This window comes from Aptenodytes patagonicus, chromosome 1 (assembly GCF_965638725.1).
Source record: "Aptenodytes patagonicus chromosome 1, bAptPat1.pri.cur, whole genome shotgun sequence".
NCBI classification, from domain to species: Eukaryota; Metazoa; Chordata; class Aves; order Sphenisciformes; family Spheniscidae; genus Aptenodytes; species Aptenodytes patagonicus.
This window is the reverse complement of record NC_134949.1, coordinates 167,962,062-167,981,746: the sequence shown is the minus strand read 5'-3', so window position 1 is coordinate 167,981,746 and position 19,685 is coordinate 167,962,062. Positions and strand designations below refer to the sequence as shown.

At 44.9% G+C, this 19,685-nt stretch overlaps 1 protein-coding gene across 1 annotated transcript; it reads right to left on the bottom strand.

Annotated features, from left to right (window-relative positions):
• Positions 1–1,914: 1,914 nt before the first annotated feature.
• On the bottom strand, positions 1,915–2,992 carry LOC143159956 (2-oxoglutarate receptor 1-like). The gene is given in 2 exon segments (XM_076337550.1): positions 1,915–2,178; positions 2,180–2,992. Coding segments are annotated over 2 exon segments (1,077 nt in total).
• Between the last annotated feature and the right edge of the window lie 16,693 nt (positions 2,993–19,685).

The following is a 19,685-nucleotide window of genomic DNA, read 5'->3' as shown; positions in this document are numbered from 1 at the left end:
TCAGAATGATCTGGGATTGTACATAGCTGATAGATCCATACTGGCTGGTACTCACTTGTATTCATAGAATCATAGAATCATAGAATCATAGAATCATAGAATAGTTTGGGTTGGAAGGGACCTCTAAAGGTCATCTAGTCCAACCCCCCTGCCGTGGGCAGGGACATCTTCAACTAGATCAGGTTGCTCAGAGCCCCGTCCAACTTAACCTTGAATGTTTCCAGGGATGGGGCATCCACCATCTCTCTGGACAACCTGTTCCAGTGTTTCACCACCCTCAGCGTAAAATGGATGCGACCATCTAACCAATTCCTCTCCCACTGGGCAGTCCACCCATCAAATCCATATCTCTCCAATATAGAGAGAAGGATGTTGTGGGGGACCGTGTCAAAGGCCTTACAGAGGTCCAGATAGACGACATCTGTAGCCCTTCCCGTGTCCACTGATGTAGTCACCCCATCATAGAAGGCCACTAGGTTGGTCAGGCAGGACTTGCCCTTGGTGAAGCCATGCTGGCTGTCTCAAACCACCTCCCTGTCCTCATGTGCCTTACCATAGCTTCCAGGAGGATCTGTTCCATGATCTTCCCAGGCACAGAGGTGAGACTGACTGGCCTGTAGTTCCCCAGGTCTTCCTTTTTCCCTTTTTAAAAATGGGGGTTATGTTTCCCCTTTTCCAGTCAGTGGGAACTTCACCGGACTGCCACGACTTCTCAAATACGATGGATAGTGGCTTAGCAACTTCATCCGCCAGTTCCCTCAGGACCCGTGGATGGATCTCATCAGGTCCCATGGACTTGTGCACCTTCAGGTGCCTTAGATGGTCTTGAACCTGATGTTCTCCCACAGTGGGCGGCTCTTCATTCTCCCAGTCCCCGCCTTTGCCTTCTGCGGCTTGGGCGGTGAGGCTCGAGCACTTGCCTGTGAAGACCGAGGCAAAAAAGTCATTGAGTACCTCCGCCTTCTCTGTGTCCCGGGTAACCAGGTCTCCCATTTCGTTCCAAAGAGGGCCCACATTTTCCCTCATCTTCCTTTTATCCCTGACATACCTATAGAATCTTTTGTTGTTGTCCTTGTTGTCCCTGGCCAGATTTAATTCTATCAGGTCTTTAGCTTTCCTAACCTGATCCCTGGCTGTTCGGACAATTTCTCTGTATTCCTCCCAGGCTACCTGTCCTTGCTTCCACCCTCTGTAGGCTTATCATCTGATCGTTTGTTTCAGTATTTTTCTGAGATGGACATTAATGTGACTGTTAATTCCTTGTTCCTCCATTTTTTCCATATACATAGCTATCCTTATATATCTCTCTCTCTATCTCCTTGTGTACATATATATATATCTATCTATATATATCTCTCCTTGCATTCACCATATATGTCCTCCCCTGGTACTCCTCTCATCCTTCCCTAGGCCAGCTCTGAGATTTCACCATCCAGTTCCTCACTGCCCTATGCTGAAGTTTATCAGGTCCATCTCATTTGAAAACATCAGTTTTATCGAGGTGCTTTCTAAGTATGTAATTCAGCGGTTTCAGCAACCGTGACTATATCTGCTGCATTTCATGCAGGCTGTAATAAACTAAGCACTACATCAGTGACAACACTGAAATCAATGGAAGTTGCTCTCACATCCAAACTAAGCTCTCTGTGTTTCTGTAATCAACCGCAAAGCCCGCAGCGAGAGAACCCTGCACTTCCCAAATGTCTTTGGAAACAGTCCGGTTGGGTGGTTTTAAATTCCACCTTCGAGGTGGCTTACAATCTTTTCTTTTCACTCCCTGTTCTTTGGTTGCTAAGAGAGGTATATATAAACCTGCTCCCAGGACAGCTTTTTGACAAGTGCTCTGCTGCAGGGAGAGGGAGAAGCCAGCTGCAATTCTTGCTACCGTATCAACACACCTGCCTTTGCAGGAGCTTACAGCACCAAAGCCATCCCAGGTTTGCTGGGATTCCCCCATAACTTTAATGCAATTTCTGACTTGGTCACATAATTGTTGCTTCCGGGCTGCTGGACGCATTTGCTCCACTTACACCTTGAAAGAGAGAGGATGGCCTGCTGGAAGTTACCGCCGATCACGACATAAAGTAGTAGGTTGCCACACGTGTTGAGTGCAGCCAGTGGCCGAGAGATGATACAGGCGGAATGGATTTGCTTCTCCACATGACAGCTGACAGCTGACTGGACACAACTGTAGTTCAACCCGAGCAGCCCGAAAGACATGGAAGGGGAGGAAGAACACATAGAAGACCACCAAGAGGATGACAGTGAGTCTGTGAGCCTTTTGTTTGTAGCAAGCCCACGTGTGGAGCCTGGTAGCCAAGGTGTAAATAATGAGCGTGTAGCATAGAGTCACTGTCAGCAAGGGCAAGAAGGCGGCCATGCCGGTCAGCAGCCACTTATACCACCTGATTGTGCCCAGGTTTCCAGAGCTGGTAAGGGCGAGGCATAAGGATCTGTTTTCTGCTTCTTTTGAGGAGATCAAGAAGTTGACAGGGCTGACAGCTGCCAGTGAGATCACCCAAACGGCTGTGCAAGCCACCGCTGTCCACCGCTTCCTCTGGATGTGGAAGAACTTCATAGGGTGGACAATCACCACGTAGCGGAAGGTGCTGAAGCAGGTGAGGAAGAGGATGCTGCTGTACAAGTTGAAGTGGAAGCCAAAGTGGATGAACTTGCACACGAATTCGCCAAAGATCCAGTGCTCCCCACTGGCATAGTAGTGTATCAGGAAGGGAAGGCTGGTGAGGTAGAGCAGGTCTGTGAGCGCCAGGTTCAGCATGATGATGGTGCTGCTCTTCCAAGGCCTCATCTTGAAGCTGTAAACACAAATTGCAATGACATTTCCTGGGAAGCCCACCAGGAAGATGATGCTGTACATAATGGGGAGGTACAAAGTCTTCAGAGTGACTTCCACAGCAGTACAGCTGGGAAAATCACCTTCAATGTCTTGCAAGGTGGTGGGGTTGACTAAGTCATCATTTGTCGTATTCATGTTTTTTCCTTAGTGCTTAAGGAAGAGAGAAATGCTTAGTGTTCACTGACAGATAAGACCTTCTTGTAGCCCATTAAAACAACTAATAACCAGGTCTGTCCTTTCAACTTCCCATCAGTGCCACTATTAAAGTGCCATTATTGAATAAGGAAAGGTCTTGCTGCTTCGATGAGAACCGATCCTGATCTAGAGGCCTTTTATCATATCTATATATAGATACAAATTTATTTTAAAATACGTATTTTCAGGGAAGGGTCTGTACAGGCACAATTAAGCTGTAATATAAGGCATTCCCAGCCCCACAGCGTGTGATGTGTGTCCCCTGGTACATAAAGTTCACCTTCTTTCATCCGGGGTCAAGTGGAGCAGGACAGACTAGTTGTGTTGCACTACTGACCAAAAGTATAGAGAGGAATGTCCAGAACTTAACTGGTCCATAAATGCTATTTGCATCCTTGTTAATTAAGTGGAAAACAGGGCAGATGTTGAAATGTTTTCATATTCTTTTTGATGCTGGAGTTGGTTAGCATTTTTCTCCCTGCTCCTTGGAAACAACTGATACAGGAATATTTCATTCTTTTAGTCCATTAACAAGATTGATGTTGGTTATTTTTAGGTTTGTCATTAGCTGTAAATTTCTATCCCTGTAAAATCTTTAAATGGTGTTTTGTTTAGACAGTCATCATAGATAGTAGTTTTCTGAAATACAGAATAAATTCATCCAACTTTGCAAAGCAGCCATTTGCAAGATACAATATGGGACTTGAGCAGGATTCAAGGGAAGGAAAGATAGCCCAGTACATAGTCTCTACAACAGAAAATACAGGGCCACTGAAGCACATGGCAAATAACTGCTAACGTTGCATCCCGTAAGTGCATTTGTGTGAATGCCTTCTTTCTTTTAAAGTGGAGTAAATGTTTTGATGGAAACAAATTAATAAATCTCTAGCGCAATTTTTTCTGGAGGAATGCAACTTCTTACAGGATGATGCCCGTTCTCAAATTACTGTGGCCTGGATCTGTTAAAATGGATCCTAATGAATTATCACTTCAATTTCTTGTTCCACTCTGAATTTTCCTTATGTTGCTTCTACCCTCACTCATTTGTGAGATCTCATAGAGACAGGTTGCAGGATTTGAATTCAAATTTGTGTAGAACATTTGGTTCAAACATATTTAAAACACCTTGAAAACTGAAGCTGGAGCTTAAGAAGATGCATGCCAAACACTGGCATTTGTTTTTAAAGAGCAAAACAGCTTCAAACCTCTTCTCATGGCTGGGGATGGTGCAGGGGATGGTTTAGATAAATCCAGTGGCTCTAATTCAGTCAAGAAGTAATGCGTGGATACTGTTGTCCTCAAACTTGAAGCCTCTGGGATGGCTAATGGTTAACCAGGTTAATAGCAAAGGCCCCACCCTGCAGCAGCAGGTCACGGCGTGCTGTCTGCCGCAGGAAGCACCAGGGCTGTACACACCGTGGTGTTCACAGTGCACAGCTATTAAGCGAGCTGAAGGGCACGGCTGGGTGCTGCTCCCCACACCACTTTCTTCGTGGTTTTGTAGGACTATCATTTTGTCAGCAGCTTTTTTGCCACCAACCAGCGTGCTGCTGCAGCAAACCGATAGGGGCTGGAGAGCAAATACCTACGACCGTCGAAGAGCACGGCAGTGGCACTCAGCCACTGCGGTCCCTACTGACAGCCACATGCTCTCAGGTGCTTTTGGAGCCATCCCCTTTGCTATCGGTGAGGTATCTGATAGGGCTGGATTCAGGCCAGGGAACGTGGGACTCCCTTACAGGCCAGGCCACCCCCAAGCCCAGCGCTGGCTAAGGAAACCCGAGGTGGGGACAAGTATTGCAAGAAAAGCACATAGGTGTGGGGATCTCGGTTCTGAACTCCCCTAAGATTACATCCAACCTAACAGGTTACCACAGGGACCAAAGAAGGAGACAGCAAGTCTTTGCTGTTGGCCTTACTATTTTGCTGTCTGAATTACAAATAGAATTTAGACAAAACTTAAATCTAATTAAAGAACAGTTTGTACTGTGGCAGATTTTATCACACTAAGTAATTGGCCATAATGGGACTTCTGCAGCCCAAGCTGAGGGCAAATGATATATGCTGTAGATACATAATGAACTTTAAATAAATTATCCGAGAGCAGAACTCATAATAAAAGGGAACTAGATTATTGAAATAGAAACCCTCTTTCAGTCTTAACAGTGGAGTCACTGCTCTATTACATGGTATTCTTTACTATAACCAATTGATTGGAGTCACTTTAAAGAATGTTGTGATTGCATGTCTTTAATTGTAGTCACATATAAGGGAAACTTGTCTGCTCCTGCATTGTGATAATTTAATTAGAGCCTGCTGAAAATAAAAGCAAATGGCTGCAGCCATGGCAAAGTAACCTAATGCCTGTAATTGGACTATATTTCACACAGATGTGTTGCTGAATAAATTAAATAGGATTTGGCTATTTGACTCTTTGACTCTTCCACTGGTTCAGATTTAAGAGATGCAAATGATATATTTAGGGACGAAGATACAAGCCCTCCTTCCCTTCCCTTTTATAATTCAGGGAGGTATCTCCATGCTGAAAGAGTATGTGGATTTAATGTGAGTATTAAATGCATCTCAGATAAGTTTAATTTGTTCTACGCTTCCATAGTCCTTTAACCCTTTGCTCATCTCTCTCTACTTTGCCCTGCCTCTATATTCACACTTTTAAATCAAAATACGCATTTTACCTGTAAATCCTTGGTGCTGTCTTCTCTTCATAGCTGGTTCCTTAAATACCGTACTCCAGCTGGCAGAGTTTGCTTTTGAATTCCACAGGCTTGTGCAGTGAGACTGACTGGGAAAGCTGTAGCAATCCCCCGGGGGCTATTGGGCAGGTTGCAGGAGTGCTCTGCCTCTGTTTCCAGATCTCTGCCAGGTGAAGGCAGTGTGGGCTCCACGGTGCTCAGTGAGACCTGCTCTGACCCCTCTCACCTTCCTGCGGGCTGGCTGTCATGTCCCTGGCGGCGGGGCCATGCTGGTGTCGACTGTCCTCCTGTCTGGCTTCTACTGCCTGCGCGGGATGTAGGGACCTGCCCTGCGTCACTCATGAAATCGGTTGGGACTGCTTGTAACCTGTCTGGTTTGGCTGGAGCGGTTTGTTAGGGGCGCTTCCAGCCCTCAGTGAGGGAGGGAGGCAGGCCAGCAGCACTCAAGCAGGGAGAAGCAGCACCACTGCAGTGCCCGCCTGAAGGAATACCTGCTCCCCAGGTCCCAGTGCACAGAACAGGAGAGGTGGGAGATGGGGGGAGAGCAGGGTTTCAAACTGGCAGGAGCTGCCCTGCAGAGAGTTTGGTGGATGCTGGGGGCTGAGATCAAACCCTTGCCTCTCAAGGAGTGCAAAGGTGCCCATGCTCTCCAAACTGGAAGCTTGGTGGGACCAGCTGCCCCTCCTGCAGGGAGGGACCTGGCTCTCAGAAAAGCAGGGATTTTGCAACCGGGGCACAAGCAGGGTCTTGTGGCTGGGAGAGGTATCTAAGAGCACGTGCTTGTGAGGGCAACCTGGCTGGAGGAGGGCTTTGCCAGAGAAAGGGATTGCATGACTCTGCCAGGCAACTATCCTGACCATATTACATGGGTGATATGCTCTTCTGCTGGTATGACTTGTCCAGAGGTCAGAAGAATGAAGAAGCCTAGGAAGGAAGTCAAACTATGTGCTCCCTATGCATGCGGTTTGAAAAAAGCACCCAGTCAGCTGTATGACTGGGTGACAACCAGGGGATCAGGCCCAGCCAGCATGGGTTCATGAGAAGCAGGTCCTGCTTGACCAACCTGATCTCCTTCTATGACCAGGTGACCCACCTAGTGGATGAGGGAAAGGCTGTGGATGTGGTCTACCTGGACTTCAGCAAGGCCTTTGACACTGTCTCCCACAGCATTCTCCTAGAGAAGCTGGCGGCTCATGGCTTAGACAGGTGTACTCTGCGCTGGGTCAAAAACTGGCTGGACGGCCAGGCCCAGAGAGTTGTGGTGAATGGAGTTACATCCAGTTGGCGGCCGGTCACGAGCGGTGTTCCCCAGGGCTCAGTTTTGGGGCCAGTCTTGTTCAAGATCTTTATCAATGATCTGGACAAGGGGATCGAGTGCACCCTCAGTAAGTTTGCAGACGACACCAAGTTGGGCGGGAGTGTTGATCTGCTCGAGGGTAGGAAGGCTCTGCAGAGGGACCTGGACAGGCTGGATCGATGGGCCGAGACCAATTGTATGAGGTTCAACAAGGCCAAGGGCCGGGTCCTGCACTTGGGCCACAACAACCCCATGCAGCGCTACAGGCTTGGGGAAGAGTGGCTGGAAAGCTGCCTGTCGGAAAAGGACGTGGGGGTGCTGGTTGACAGCCGGCTGAACATGAGCCGGCAGTGTGCCCAGGCGGCCAAGAAGGCCAATGGCATCCTGGCCTGTATCAGAAATAGTGTGGCCAGCAGGAGTAGGGAAGTGATCGTGCCCCTGTACTCGGCACTGGTGAGGCCACACCTCGAGTTCTGTGTTCAGTTTTGGGCCCCTCACTACAAGAAGGACGTTGAGGTGCTGGAGCGTGTCCAGAGAAGGGCAACGAGGCTGGTGAGGGGTCTGGAGAACAAGTCCTGTGAGGAGCGGCTGAGGGAACTGGGGTTGTTTAGCCTGGAGAAAAGGAGGCTGAGGGGAGACCTCATCGCTCTCTACAACTATCTGAAAGGAGGTTGTAGCAAGGTGAGTGTCAGTCTCTTCTCCCAAGTAAGTAGCGATAGGACGAGAGGAAATGGCCTCAAGTTGCGCCAGGGGAGGTTTAGATTGGACATGAGGAAAAATTTCTTCACCAAAAGGGTTGTCAAGCATTGGAAGAGGCTGCCCAGGGAAGTGGTTGAGTCCCCATCCCTGGAAGTATTTAAAAGACATGTAGATGTGGCGCTTAGGGACATGGTTTAGTGGGCATGGTGGTGTGGGTTGACGGTTGGACTCAATGATCTTAGAGGTCTTTTCCAACCTTAATGATTCTATGATCTGGAGCATTTTACAGTCCCCAAATATCCAGGCAATAAAGCAGAAGAAAGACCAGCACTTCCTTGAATGTGATGGCCAACCCTCAAGAAGGGGCTAGCAGAAGTCTCCTCTCCTTTTGGAGAGGGGAGGAGGGCACAAGCACCTTCTGGGGTGCCCTATGACAGGGGTTTTACTTCCTTTTCACAGTGAACTGTGAGGAACATGGGCTCACCCTGAGGTGCCAGGGTAATTATGGTGTGGAAGTTAAAGATTTTATGGGGTGACTTAGCTTTCTAGTGTGTGGTGCTATCTGAGACTATGACATTGCAGAAATTTCCTACGGAGCCAGTATTTACGTGTTTTGCTTGATCTTCTCTCCCCCTTCCTTTTCAACAGGTTTTGACTCTTGGGCTATCTGTGCTCTGTTCACTGTCACCTTGTTTCAAAGCAGTGATCCTTACAGCAGTTTCAGGCTTCTCTTGTTTTTGGTTTGGTTTTTTGGTTTGTTTGGGTTTTTTTCCCCATGAGGAAAACACTTTCAAAAACATAAGCATTCCAGATTTGATTTTGAATTAAATATTTGCAAACTTCTGTGAACAGGGAGGAAAGTTATTATCTTGAGAGGGAAACATTTAGATGAGGCTGAAAAGAACTTGAATGTTTTCCAACACTGAACTTAATTTCAGATCTTGTTTGAAGCTATTATTTCCTTTCTCATAATGATAAGAGATGTGAACCTGGAAGCATGAGCAATTATGTACTGCATTATGTAATGGTGAATCAGGCTCAAATTATTTAGTAAATATAACTTTGAAAATCATTGCATAACTGTCCTGTTTCTTTACCTGCTGCTTTCAGTATTTGCCATCTTCACATGAATGACTTTCAGCTTACTGGTTGTACATAATCTGTTCTGGTCATGGAGAGACCGGGGGCGTGAAGCTGTATGTTCTCAGGAGTCCCATCCCTACACACATAGATGAAGAACTTTCTGCATTTTACTTATAAATTCCTGTCAATGTATAAAGAATATCAAGTTCGTTGGTGTTTTTTTTTATTCATCATTTGATGTTTTGTCTGATCTGGTATGGTATTTTTGAGCAAGAATGGATATTGCTCTAACTTTATGATTTAAATGATATTAAAAGTGGATCATTACTTGGATACTTCAGTGTTTGTATTTCAGGAAAAGATTTTGAAAAATTGTGAGGAGCTGGAAAAAGATCTTCAGGAATGAATGGAGCACTGAGAAATGTTGTGACATGCCTTGAGAGACTTTTGAGGCTTTAGAGATTTGCTCTGGTTAGTTTATTGAAGAGCAGATTTAAACAGGAATGGATGATAGCCATGATCACATCCATGGCAAGAGACTCCTGGCATTAGCGTAGCTGGAGCTATGTCAGTCCAGGCTGGCAGCGACGTACAAGTATTTCTTGGTGAGGATGGGTAGTTACTAAAACAAATCCCCTTAGTAATATGGTAGATTCTTCAACTTTTGGAATTTTTAAACCAACATTGAGTGTCTTTTGCATAAATATTGGTATAGTCGCAGAGCAGCATGAGATGATACCGTCATGCAACTTTGCAGGAGAGATTTGTAGGTTTTAAAGGCTAGAAGAACCTCTAGAAAACCCAATGTAAAAAGTTGTATACCCAAGGCCATAGGATTTAGCTCAGAATTCCCAGTAACTTGTATTGGACACTTTTGTTTAATAGGAGGACAATCTTGATTTGAAGAGATGGGCAGAATCCTCTTATTCCTTTGATAGCTTGTTCTAAAGATGAATCGTGCCCACAGTTGAAATCATGGGCTTAGATTTTAATATGACTCTGTAGTTTGTGCTTCCAGACTTTCGCCTTCTTCACGCCTGTCTCTGCTATAAGGAGAAGCCTATTTAGCAATGGCCAATTTGTTTCTGTGGAAGTATTTAAACATTACAATCCAATCACCTTTCATACTTCTTCCTGATTAGCTTGGTAGCTTAGGGCATCCTACCACAACATCTGGACCTACCCAGCCTATTCTCTTTTTCCTACCATCAGCTTTATTAGGTAGAACATGAGGTCTTCCGGCCTCCATCCCGGGTTTCTGCATCTCGGGCAATGTGGCTGGAGCCATGGCTCTGCCTGAGTCACCAGACTTGCAGAAATCCCAGGCATCCCTGGTATGCATGCACCCGTCAGCTTTGCCCAAGCTACCCTGTAGGATACTGCTGAGGGGTGTCAAAGGTGGCCTGTACTGCACACATGGCTCTACTGAGCCCTAATGTGCTCCTGCAGTGATCAGGGAATCCTTCCTGCTTTGGGGGCTCTCTGTTCCTTCATCCACTGATCACATGGGTATTCCTTCTTACTGTAGCTAGAGCACCAAGTGATGATTGTGGTCACTCTCTGTCCTGCCAGGGGGACGGAAGAAAGGAGAGAAGATCATTGTATCCCTGCCCTCTTGAAAAATCTAGAAATGGAGAAAAATATTCCTCTCCACCACCATGGTGGAAAGACAGGAATATAAATAGATGTCCTGTGCTAGGAAACCATGACCCAGGGTGAAAAAGGCAGAGAAAAGATGGAATGCAATGAACAGAGTCAAAGGATCATAAAAATCATTCTGCTGCTGCACCAGCAACAGCAAGGAATGAATTATTCTGCCCAGTTCTATCATATAGAGCAATGAAGTCATGCAGCAAAGCAACCTCTGTCATGCAACGTCAGCGAGGAAAGCCTCCGTAACATAGGCCTTGTCAGAGTGTCTCTTTTCAGGTCTAACTACGCTGTGCTACATTGTCTTCGGCTTGCTTCCAAAATACGTGTCATGGTAAAATACCTTAAGGTGATCCAGTTGTCAGGGATTGCTGCCTTCTGTCAGAAAAGATACAGTATTCCCCTGCTGTCTCTCCCAGCAAAACCTAATTGTTTTTTCTTCTTGGAAAGAGTTTTTCTTAAATAATTTAGTTAGCTTGGATTCTTTGCTCAAATTTAGATATCCTTTAGCATGTTTTTATATTTATTAGCATGTAAAATAGCAATTTTACACGAATTCCACGTGATCAATTGTGTAATCTCCCTATATACAGTTCTGAACCATTTTGATCCTGCACAAAGAATGTTTGTCTTTTAAATTGCTCTGACTTTGCCATAACGTTTTGGGTCCCTTATAACTGAAGACTTCAAAGATGTTGTCTATCTTTGCCAGGTTTCATGTTGACTGATAGGAGGCTTTTAAAGGCGTTATAGGCATCAATAGGGATTGTATACTAATTGCCCTTGATTCCTCCAATAAATCTCTTCTTCTGACTTCATTGGCCGCATGCTTCTTTCCGTGTTGCTCCCCTTTTTTTCCAACAAAGAGTTTTTATACTTGCAATGAAGACATTTTAAGGGCCCACCATTGAAATGCGTTCACCAATTGCCGTCAAGGTGATTTAAAACATGCACAACACATGCATACATTTTCAAACACACTTACAGGTTTTTCCTTTGGGACAAACTCTCCTTTTCCTTTGACTCTGCATAAAATTCCCAGGGCACAGCTGTCCCGTGAGAGTTGGCAGCTTGGCAATTTTCACCTCTGAAGTGCCTACACCACACGTTCTTCCAGTCATTCATTCATTGCCCCTTCCTGCACTGAGTACTTCCTTCCTGCACTCAGTGGGAAACTCGGACCGCTAAAATGCGATGCTAATACCTCTGTTTCTGGTCTTGGTATAACATCTTTGCCCCCAGGAGGCTACTGGTGTGCCTGCAGGACCTAGCAGGGTGGATGGGTGCATGCCGGATGGATGCACACCCTTCCTGTGCATGGCAGCTCTGCAAGTCAGACATGTATATTCCGAAGACGTTTGTTCCCGACTTATTTTCCCACATGTTTTGTAATTGTTTATTGGAATGAAACCAAAAACAAAATTTGAAGAATACCAAAAATACTTGTGGGACCTTGTACAACAGGATATGTAATTGGTACGTTAGTCTTTGGTATGTTTTATTTGTAGCACTTTTTCTTTCTTTAAGTTCAATGGGATTGTAGTGCTATGGCAAATTAGGCAACTACTGCAGAACATATATTTCGGGGATGGGTTATCATATATCACACTTGGGGGCCACAGTCTGTGTCTTAACTGTTCATGCTTCTTAGTTTTATCCTCTGCTTTCACTTCAGCTTTCAAGAGTTTGACAATTTTTTCTATCTGTCTCTGGCATGGCATTGAGAAAATCCTCCTTCCTTGTTTGTACTACACCCTGCTAAAGGTTTCTCTTATCTTTCAGGGTGTGTGTTCTGCCGAGGGTGGGTGTTACTGACGGGTCTTTCTGCAGCTCATCTGAGTCCTCCAAAGTAATTTCCTCATTGACCTTCCCTTTACTGGGTTTGCAGTGTGAGTTACTTACATGCCCAGTTCATAGTAGTTAAGGACGAACCTGCTGCTTTTCTCTAGCTGCAGAGGTCTTGTTTAGGCCAAACAAGACCAGCATGAATGCAGAAAGGCAAGAAGGAGAGAGTGATGGCCAACAGAGAGGCAGGGAAGTGAAGCACGGAGCTGGCTGGGAAGGGAGGAAGATGAGGCTCAGGAAGCCCATAAGATCTCATGCTGTGTGAAGACTAGCTCAGGCAAAAAGCAAACATTGACATGGATCTCCTTTGCCCTTATGTCCTTTACTATAAGACTGGAATAAAACTCTTGCATAGGACATCCTTGTCCAGTGCGGATGCCAGTTGCCAAACGCTGAGTATGCCCTGTGGGAGAGCAGATGACGTTACAGATCTAGGTGTGATAGTCACCTCTTGTCAAACACTTCTTAGTTAAGCAGTGCCTGAGCCAGTCTGGTGGTGTCTGCGTATTCTTCCCCTTGCATGCTTGGCTGGCTCATGGGCCAGCTGGTGTTCGCAAAGGCCCATATTTTCCTTTATTCCCTCTGTTGCTGCCTTTTTGCAGTTAAAAACTGAAAATGTCATCCAGTCAAATTTTGTGGGAAGAAGAATTTGGAGAGCATGGTAAGAGAAACCTTTTCTCCATAAGACAGTCTGGCAGTAGAACAAGCCACCCGGAGAGGCTGTGCAGGTGCCATTCCTGGAGATTTTCAAGTCCCAGCTGGACGCAGCCCTGAGAAACCTGGTCTGAAATTAGTGCCAAACCTGCTCTGAGCCGGTGACTGCACTGGAGGCCTCCTGTTGTCCCTTCCAACCTGCTTGATTCCAGGATCTTATGGTCCTCTGAAGTCTGCAAGCTGTAAAAGTCAAGGGTAAGATCAAAGAGCCATCATTTCAAGAGAGAGAACTAGCTAAGTAGCCTACTGCTTCAGGAAAGACAAATCATGATATAGCAAAACTACCCTAGACTTCATCCAATCCTTTTCCACAGCTGGAGAGTCCTGTTTACCAGCCTGCTTCTCTGTCCAATCCCTGTTTCTCAGGAGTCTCGAAGGCTGCAAAACTGAAGTTGTTAGCCGAAATAGCTTAATTTTCCTATTTTATTAGTCCTCAAGGTTGTGCAGCCCTTTATATTCTTTTTTCATACCTGGGATTTGGATATGTCTGGCTGTGTGCGCATGTGCATGCTTGGTTACCCCCAGCATTCACATGCAGAAAGCAGCCTGGATTTAAACCGAAATTTGTAACCTGAAATTACTCATTTGACTTGACTCGTGGCCCGAAAAATATTTCTATTGTTTAATCTAATTTCTGATAAACAAATTGTCAAGCAGGAATGCTTTCTTTCAGGCCTGCATCATGGTGTTTCACTGTGGAACAAGGCTAGGAGCGCACAGAAGTCCTGGCAGGGAAGCGTGGAGATCTGCGTTCACAGATTAGGTCGTAATCTGTTTTCAATATCAAAATGCTTCAGCGTTCAAATGGCGTATTTGATTTGAGTTTGATTTCACAGCCCGGATTCTCATTCCCTGTAGACTCCTCTTCAAAATGAAAAAAGATTTGGCTCTCTGGTTACATACCCCCAGTTCTTGAGAGCTCCCACCTTCTTGCTTCATTGGTTTTGAGCTGCTAGTCGTAACGCTTTGTTCATACATGTCCTAGCTTTGGTACTAGCAACTCCAAATTTTTTTTTTTTTTTTTTTCATCAACCAGAAGTTTGGGTGATTTACTAATATTTATTAAAATACTGACTCTCATTCATTTGAATTGACAATTCGGACTGAAGACCTGAGGGCAGAGATGCGCAGAGTCTACCTCCAGCCGTGTCCTTACAACCCGGGGAGCCGCCAGCAGGACAGCGATGCGTCAGCTCTGCGGCTGCCGGTCGTGACGGACAGTAGATGTCACTCTTGCCTAACGTGTAGAGATTGGTGTCCCCACTGGAAGCATGGGGCCTTTATAAACGTGTGTACGGGGCGGGGGGTGGGAAAGAGTGACTGCTGGTCATAATTGCTACTGAGTGAAAACTTTATTTTCAGGTAAAAATGTCTACATGGAAAACGGTAGCTTTTATAGAATCACAGACTGGTTTGGGTTGGAAGGGACCTTTAAAGATCTTCTAGTCCAGTCCCCCTGTCATGAGCAGGGACATCTTTCAGTAGATCAGGTTGCTCAAAGCCCCGTCCAATGTGACCTTGAACACTTCCAATGATGGGCCACCCACAACTTCTGTGGGCAACCTGTTCCAGTGTCTCACCACCCTCATCGTAAAGAATTTCTTCCTTATGTCCAACCTAAACCTACCCTCTTTCAGTTTAAAACCATTGCCCCTTGTCCTATCACTATAGCTGTCTTCAGAGCCTTCTCTTTCCTAGGCAAGGTGTTGTACCCACACCTTGTTCTGAGGTATACTGAATCCTTAACAAAAGGTATATTTCTGGGGTTTTTTTGGTACAGTGTTTTTTTTTTAGCTCAGTCTTTCAAATATGCGTTGGGGGCCTGCTAAATTATGCAGAACTGCCCATCTCATCAAAAACTTGCCATTTTGATACATAAACTAGTGGAAACTTAATAGTAAATTTGCATACTGAGGGGCTGAAGGAGAATTTCTTGGCCACCCATCTTATGTGTGAAGAACAAACCAAACCTGCTCCAATATCTGTGATAGTGTAATGTCTGGCAACAAAAGGCTACCAGCCTGGGCGGTGCAGGCAAATCCTGTGCTCCTCTCTGCTCAACAGCTCTCTGGCAGCTGTGCAACTACCTCATCACCGTTATCCCCCAAGCACTGAGGGCTGGAGCCTTCAGAAGGTTGCAGAGAAATTCGTACCACAATCGTGTGTGTGGCTATGCCTCACTTATTTTTGAATAACATGTTCAGAGTTCCCCCAGGTATCTTGGGAGACCAGACCCATGCCCAGACAGGTGTAAAAGGCCTGCAAAGTTGCAACCTGCATGAGCACCTGTGCTATTTATTCTGTTCTTTTTTTTCTTGGTAAAAATAAACCAAGTTCCCTGAACAGAAGAATTAGATGCTCTCACAGGGGTGGCAATTCTCAGTATACCTCACAGTAAACTTCATGTTTTAGAGATGCACAGAAATCACAGTAATTTCTGACTTCTGCTGGAGTTCTGGCTGGTGGTCTCTCATAGAAATCAGGCGCTCTTTCAAATAGTGACCATTTTAAAGACTTTTCACATAAGTTAATTTTCCTATCAGAAAAAAAATCCACTGTTATATCAACTACATAAATGCTTCCAGTTATCTCTGGATCCCTAGAAGTTCAGTTTCACTGTACAGGACCAGAAGGTGTTTACAAAAAGAGATGCCAATTGTCTTTATTATTGATGTCTGCGGAGGATATGCGATTTCAAGAGCGAGGCAGAACGGAGGAATTACACAACTGGGACATCACTTGAGAGACATGCTGAAGGCGGGATATTTCGCTAATACACATCTGCCACAGACTCCTTTCTTTCTGAATCAGAGATCTCAGTCAAGCATTAAATGCTTGTTTTTAGAAGAACCTTTGAAAAATCTAAAATTTATCGAATTAGTAGCATTATTAATAACCCTAGTGAAGAAAGTGACAGGGATGTACATGAGTTTGGCAGCTCTTGAATTTCTCCAGAGGAAGTCAATGTACGGCTTATTTCATAACAGCGAGTCACATCCACCCAGGAGATTATGCAAGAGGATGGTAGCGTGTCAGGAGAAAAAAAAATTATTGGCAACTGTACAAGCCTAATTAAACCAAGTGGTTTAAGTAACATCAAGAGAAACCTCATAGATCCAGCCATTTGCATTATTTGGGGATTTTATTTGGCTGAAAAGAATCACTTGGAAATAGGATGCTGTCATGGGCGAGACACGGTGAACAGCCTGCAGTGGCTCTGGATAACTGGGGTTTATTTAAGACACAGTGAGCCAAGTTTTACCCTACTTTCTGAGGGTAATCCCCCATGCCCCCAGCACTACAGTCACAAGGTCTCACTATCCATCTCAGCAGGGAGGTTGCTGCTGGCCCAGGACGATCAAGCAGAAAGTCAGGTTGGTTTATGCTGTGCTGCTGCTCTTCATTAACAGTCTTGGGCATTATGGGCCACAAGCTGTCTGGTCTCCTGCATCTTTCCCCACTGCCGGGTTATTCCTTCAGGTAAGCTCTTTGCTTTCTTTTTTCCAGGCTCCCTTATTCTTTCTGAGACGGCAGCTTCATTTTGGGAACCCCTCTTATCGGCACCAGCTCTTCTTTCCAGCACCCTGAGCCCAGTTTTCCCGGTCTAAATAGTCTGTGTGCAGAAGCACAACATGTGATCAGCAGGGTTTGTCTCATGTCTATTTATTAATTGGAGGATTCAGGATGTGCCGTGTTTGCTCAGTTCAGGTGGGATGAAAATTTACAACCAGCACACACCAGTTGCAGCTGGCAAGCAGCAGGCTTTGGCTTGAGAATTTCAGAAATTCACCCCACACACACATGTACACCCAGTTTTCTGCTGCCTGTTTGCGTTCACAATTAAAATTATTTTTTGCCTTGTTCTTGTTTTTTCATTATGCCTGCCATGTCAAGCATAGAAACTCAGGATACCTGATTTTCGATCCAAGATTTGACACCAGGTTTGCTACGTTCTGAAGCCTTGCCACTAGGTGGTAATGTCTTCATCCTTAAAAAAACCAAAACACCCACAACTCTCCTTTGGAAGCATAGGCTCAAACATGAATTATTGAAAGGTTTATATGTTTTTATGGAGGGATCAGAAAAATTATGGCTGCTCTGAAGTAAAACCTTTGATTATCAGCTCACTGCACAGCCACTTGCTTGTCAGGCAAACAAAAGATGTGGGAGACTTATGCTGGCCTCATACTTCACTGTGAGCAGAAGTTTGGTAGGACAGGAAAATTTGGCTTTGTAGATATATTTTGAATCAAACATGTGATTATAAAACATCATGCAAGGGTGTTCTTTTTTATATTTCTTGAAACAGAACTATTATACCAGACTGTAATGCCTCTATAAATACCATGCAGTAGCTATACGCACATTTACCATGCTGAAGGGCAACATTCCTGAGCTTTGTGTGCTCCTTTTTAGGATATTAATACAGAGCATAAAGCAGCTCCTCAGCAGCAAGGACCATTGCAAACAGCTCAGCTGTGCCATCTCCCGCTTACAATGACTTTCCACTCAACAGCAGCTCACTGTGAGGGTGTCTGTCCTTAGTTCACAATGGTTCAGTGAAGCTCATCCCCAAGTGCTGGGCAGCTGAAGTGCTAAGGTAAGGATCATGACCTGTCCTGAGAGGAGACGGGATGCTGTGAGACGTCCATGGTGAAGGTAAACCTCACCCCTGGAGGAGGGTTCCTACAGGCTGCGAAAAGGCCCTAGGATTGACTCACTGAAGACCCGCTTTGCCCTGGAGATCACCAATGCCAGTACCACCAGCTCCATCCCAGTACAGGTACTCTGCTCTTCACTTTGACTTCAGCACTGAATACATAAAACTGATCAAACATCACCAAAAAACCCTAATAAAATGCATTTTAGAAACTTCCTAACAAGGTAATTCCCTTGGACAGAAAAAGGTAGACAAATTTGTACATAGAAAATGACCTCCAGGCCACTCACAGCCCTTTGGGCAGTGCTCAGGCACCATGTTGGTGTCTGTGGTGCTATATGAACACTTAATGGACTGTATTCTTGGCAATAACTGCAGGGGTTTTCCTTCCAATCTCACACTGTGTTTTTGTTTAAAAAAAAAAAAAAGTAAAAAAATAAGATCCTGAAACACATCTTAATCCTCTCTCACTTTTCACAGATAGAGTGTACATTCAACAAGTAAATGAAAAAAACCTGAAGTATGTTGTAATATAAAACAATAAGCTAAGTTTTTGATCATCAAGAGAAGCAAAAGAAATAAAATTCTATACTCTATTACCAAAAGCTGACCTGCTCCTGCTAGCTTTTACCCAATGGCTCAGGGAGAGCACAGTTGTCTGTCCTAAGGAAGAGTTCCATTCGCCTGCCTCTGCTACCTGAGCAGTATGTCTAAGGCTGGGTGGTTGCCAGTCTCTTCTGCGGCTCAGCTCCATGTTGTTAAAAAATCTTTGGGAAACGAAGGAAGAAGGAGTGTTGTTGCTCGCTGGGTAGGGCTGGCAGCTCACCTGGGGATGGGGTGATCGCTTCTTCTCCTTGCTCTGCCAGATGCCCAGCCACCCAAGGTCTTGTGCCATCTACAGGACAGTTTGAGGGTGTTTCCTCTTCTCCATCCTCTGTATCTTGTAACAAGGAGGGTACAGCATGCTCCTGAGAAGCAGGATATTTGGGTTTAAAACCCTGGTGGCAGTACCAGAAGTTAAACTCCGTTTTCCCACTTCCCAAGTGAGCGATGTAGCTTGCTGCCCACCCAGTCAGGGGGTGGCAGAAACTTACCCACAAGGCTTATGACCAGAGCTTCCCATTCCACCCTAGCCCCGATCCCAGATAAAAAAACAGGGGAAAATTGGTATTGGTTTGGAGAGAAACAAACCCACTGTTTTTGCCATGTTAATTGTTTTCTCAAAAAAATGTTACCCAAATCTAAAAATAATAATTCCCACGATATCATTCATTGCTAGGAGCTCGAAGGGAAAACTCCCAAAACAGTAAATGTGAACATTAAAATAATTGCTGGACTCCTCTCTCTTTGCAACTGTTTGGGCTCCTACTGATATGAATGCGAGAGCTTACTCTTATGTTTGCAATCAGCCTTGCCTTACCTGCTGTCATCTACAAAAGTCTGCTCTGTACCTTGCTGAGTGCGTGACAGCTGAAGGAGAAGTAAGCTATACGGTGAGCCACATGCACATATGCACTGGGGCCTTAGGGTCAATGCATGGCTAGTCTATACAAAGCAAAATAGGTATTGTATTTAAAAAAAAACACTTTTTTTCTTTTTTTTAAAGGATCATCACTATAAGTAAGACAATATACACCAGAGGGCCAAAAGGCCCTCTTTCTGCCTATATTCTGGCCAAATTTCAGTGTCTTTCCCCAGTCACTTTGCCTAAATAGTTGTTTAGAAAAATCAGTAAGGTATGTATATATAGATGTGTATGTATGTATATATTTAGGTCAGAAGAGGTATTTTTTCCAGTATTCTCCCTGCTCAAAGCTTGTCTAACATTTCTGCTTAAACTTCAGAAACAGGTTGCCTTTCAGCAGGGACCAAGGCTGGAATAGAATAGAATATTTCAGTTGGAAGGGACCTACAAAGATCATCTAGTCCAACTGCCAAATTTTCAATGAAAGTCAAGAAAATATTACAAAA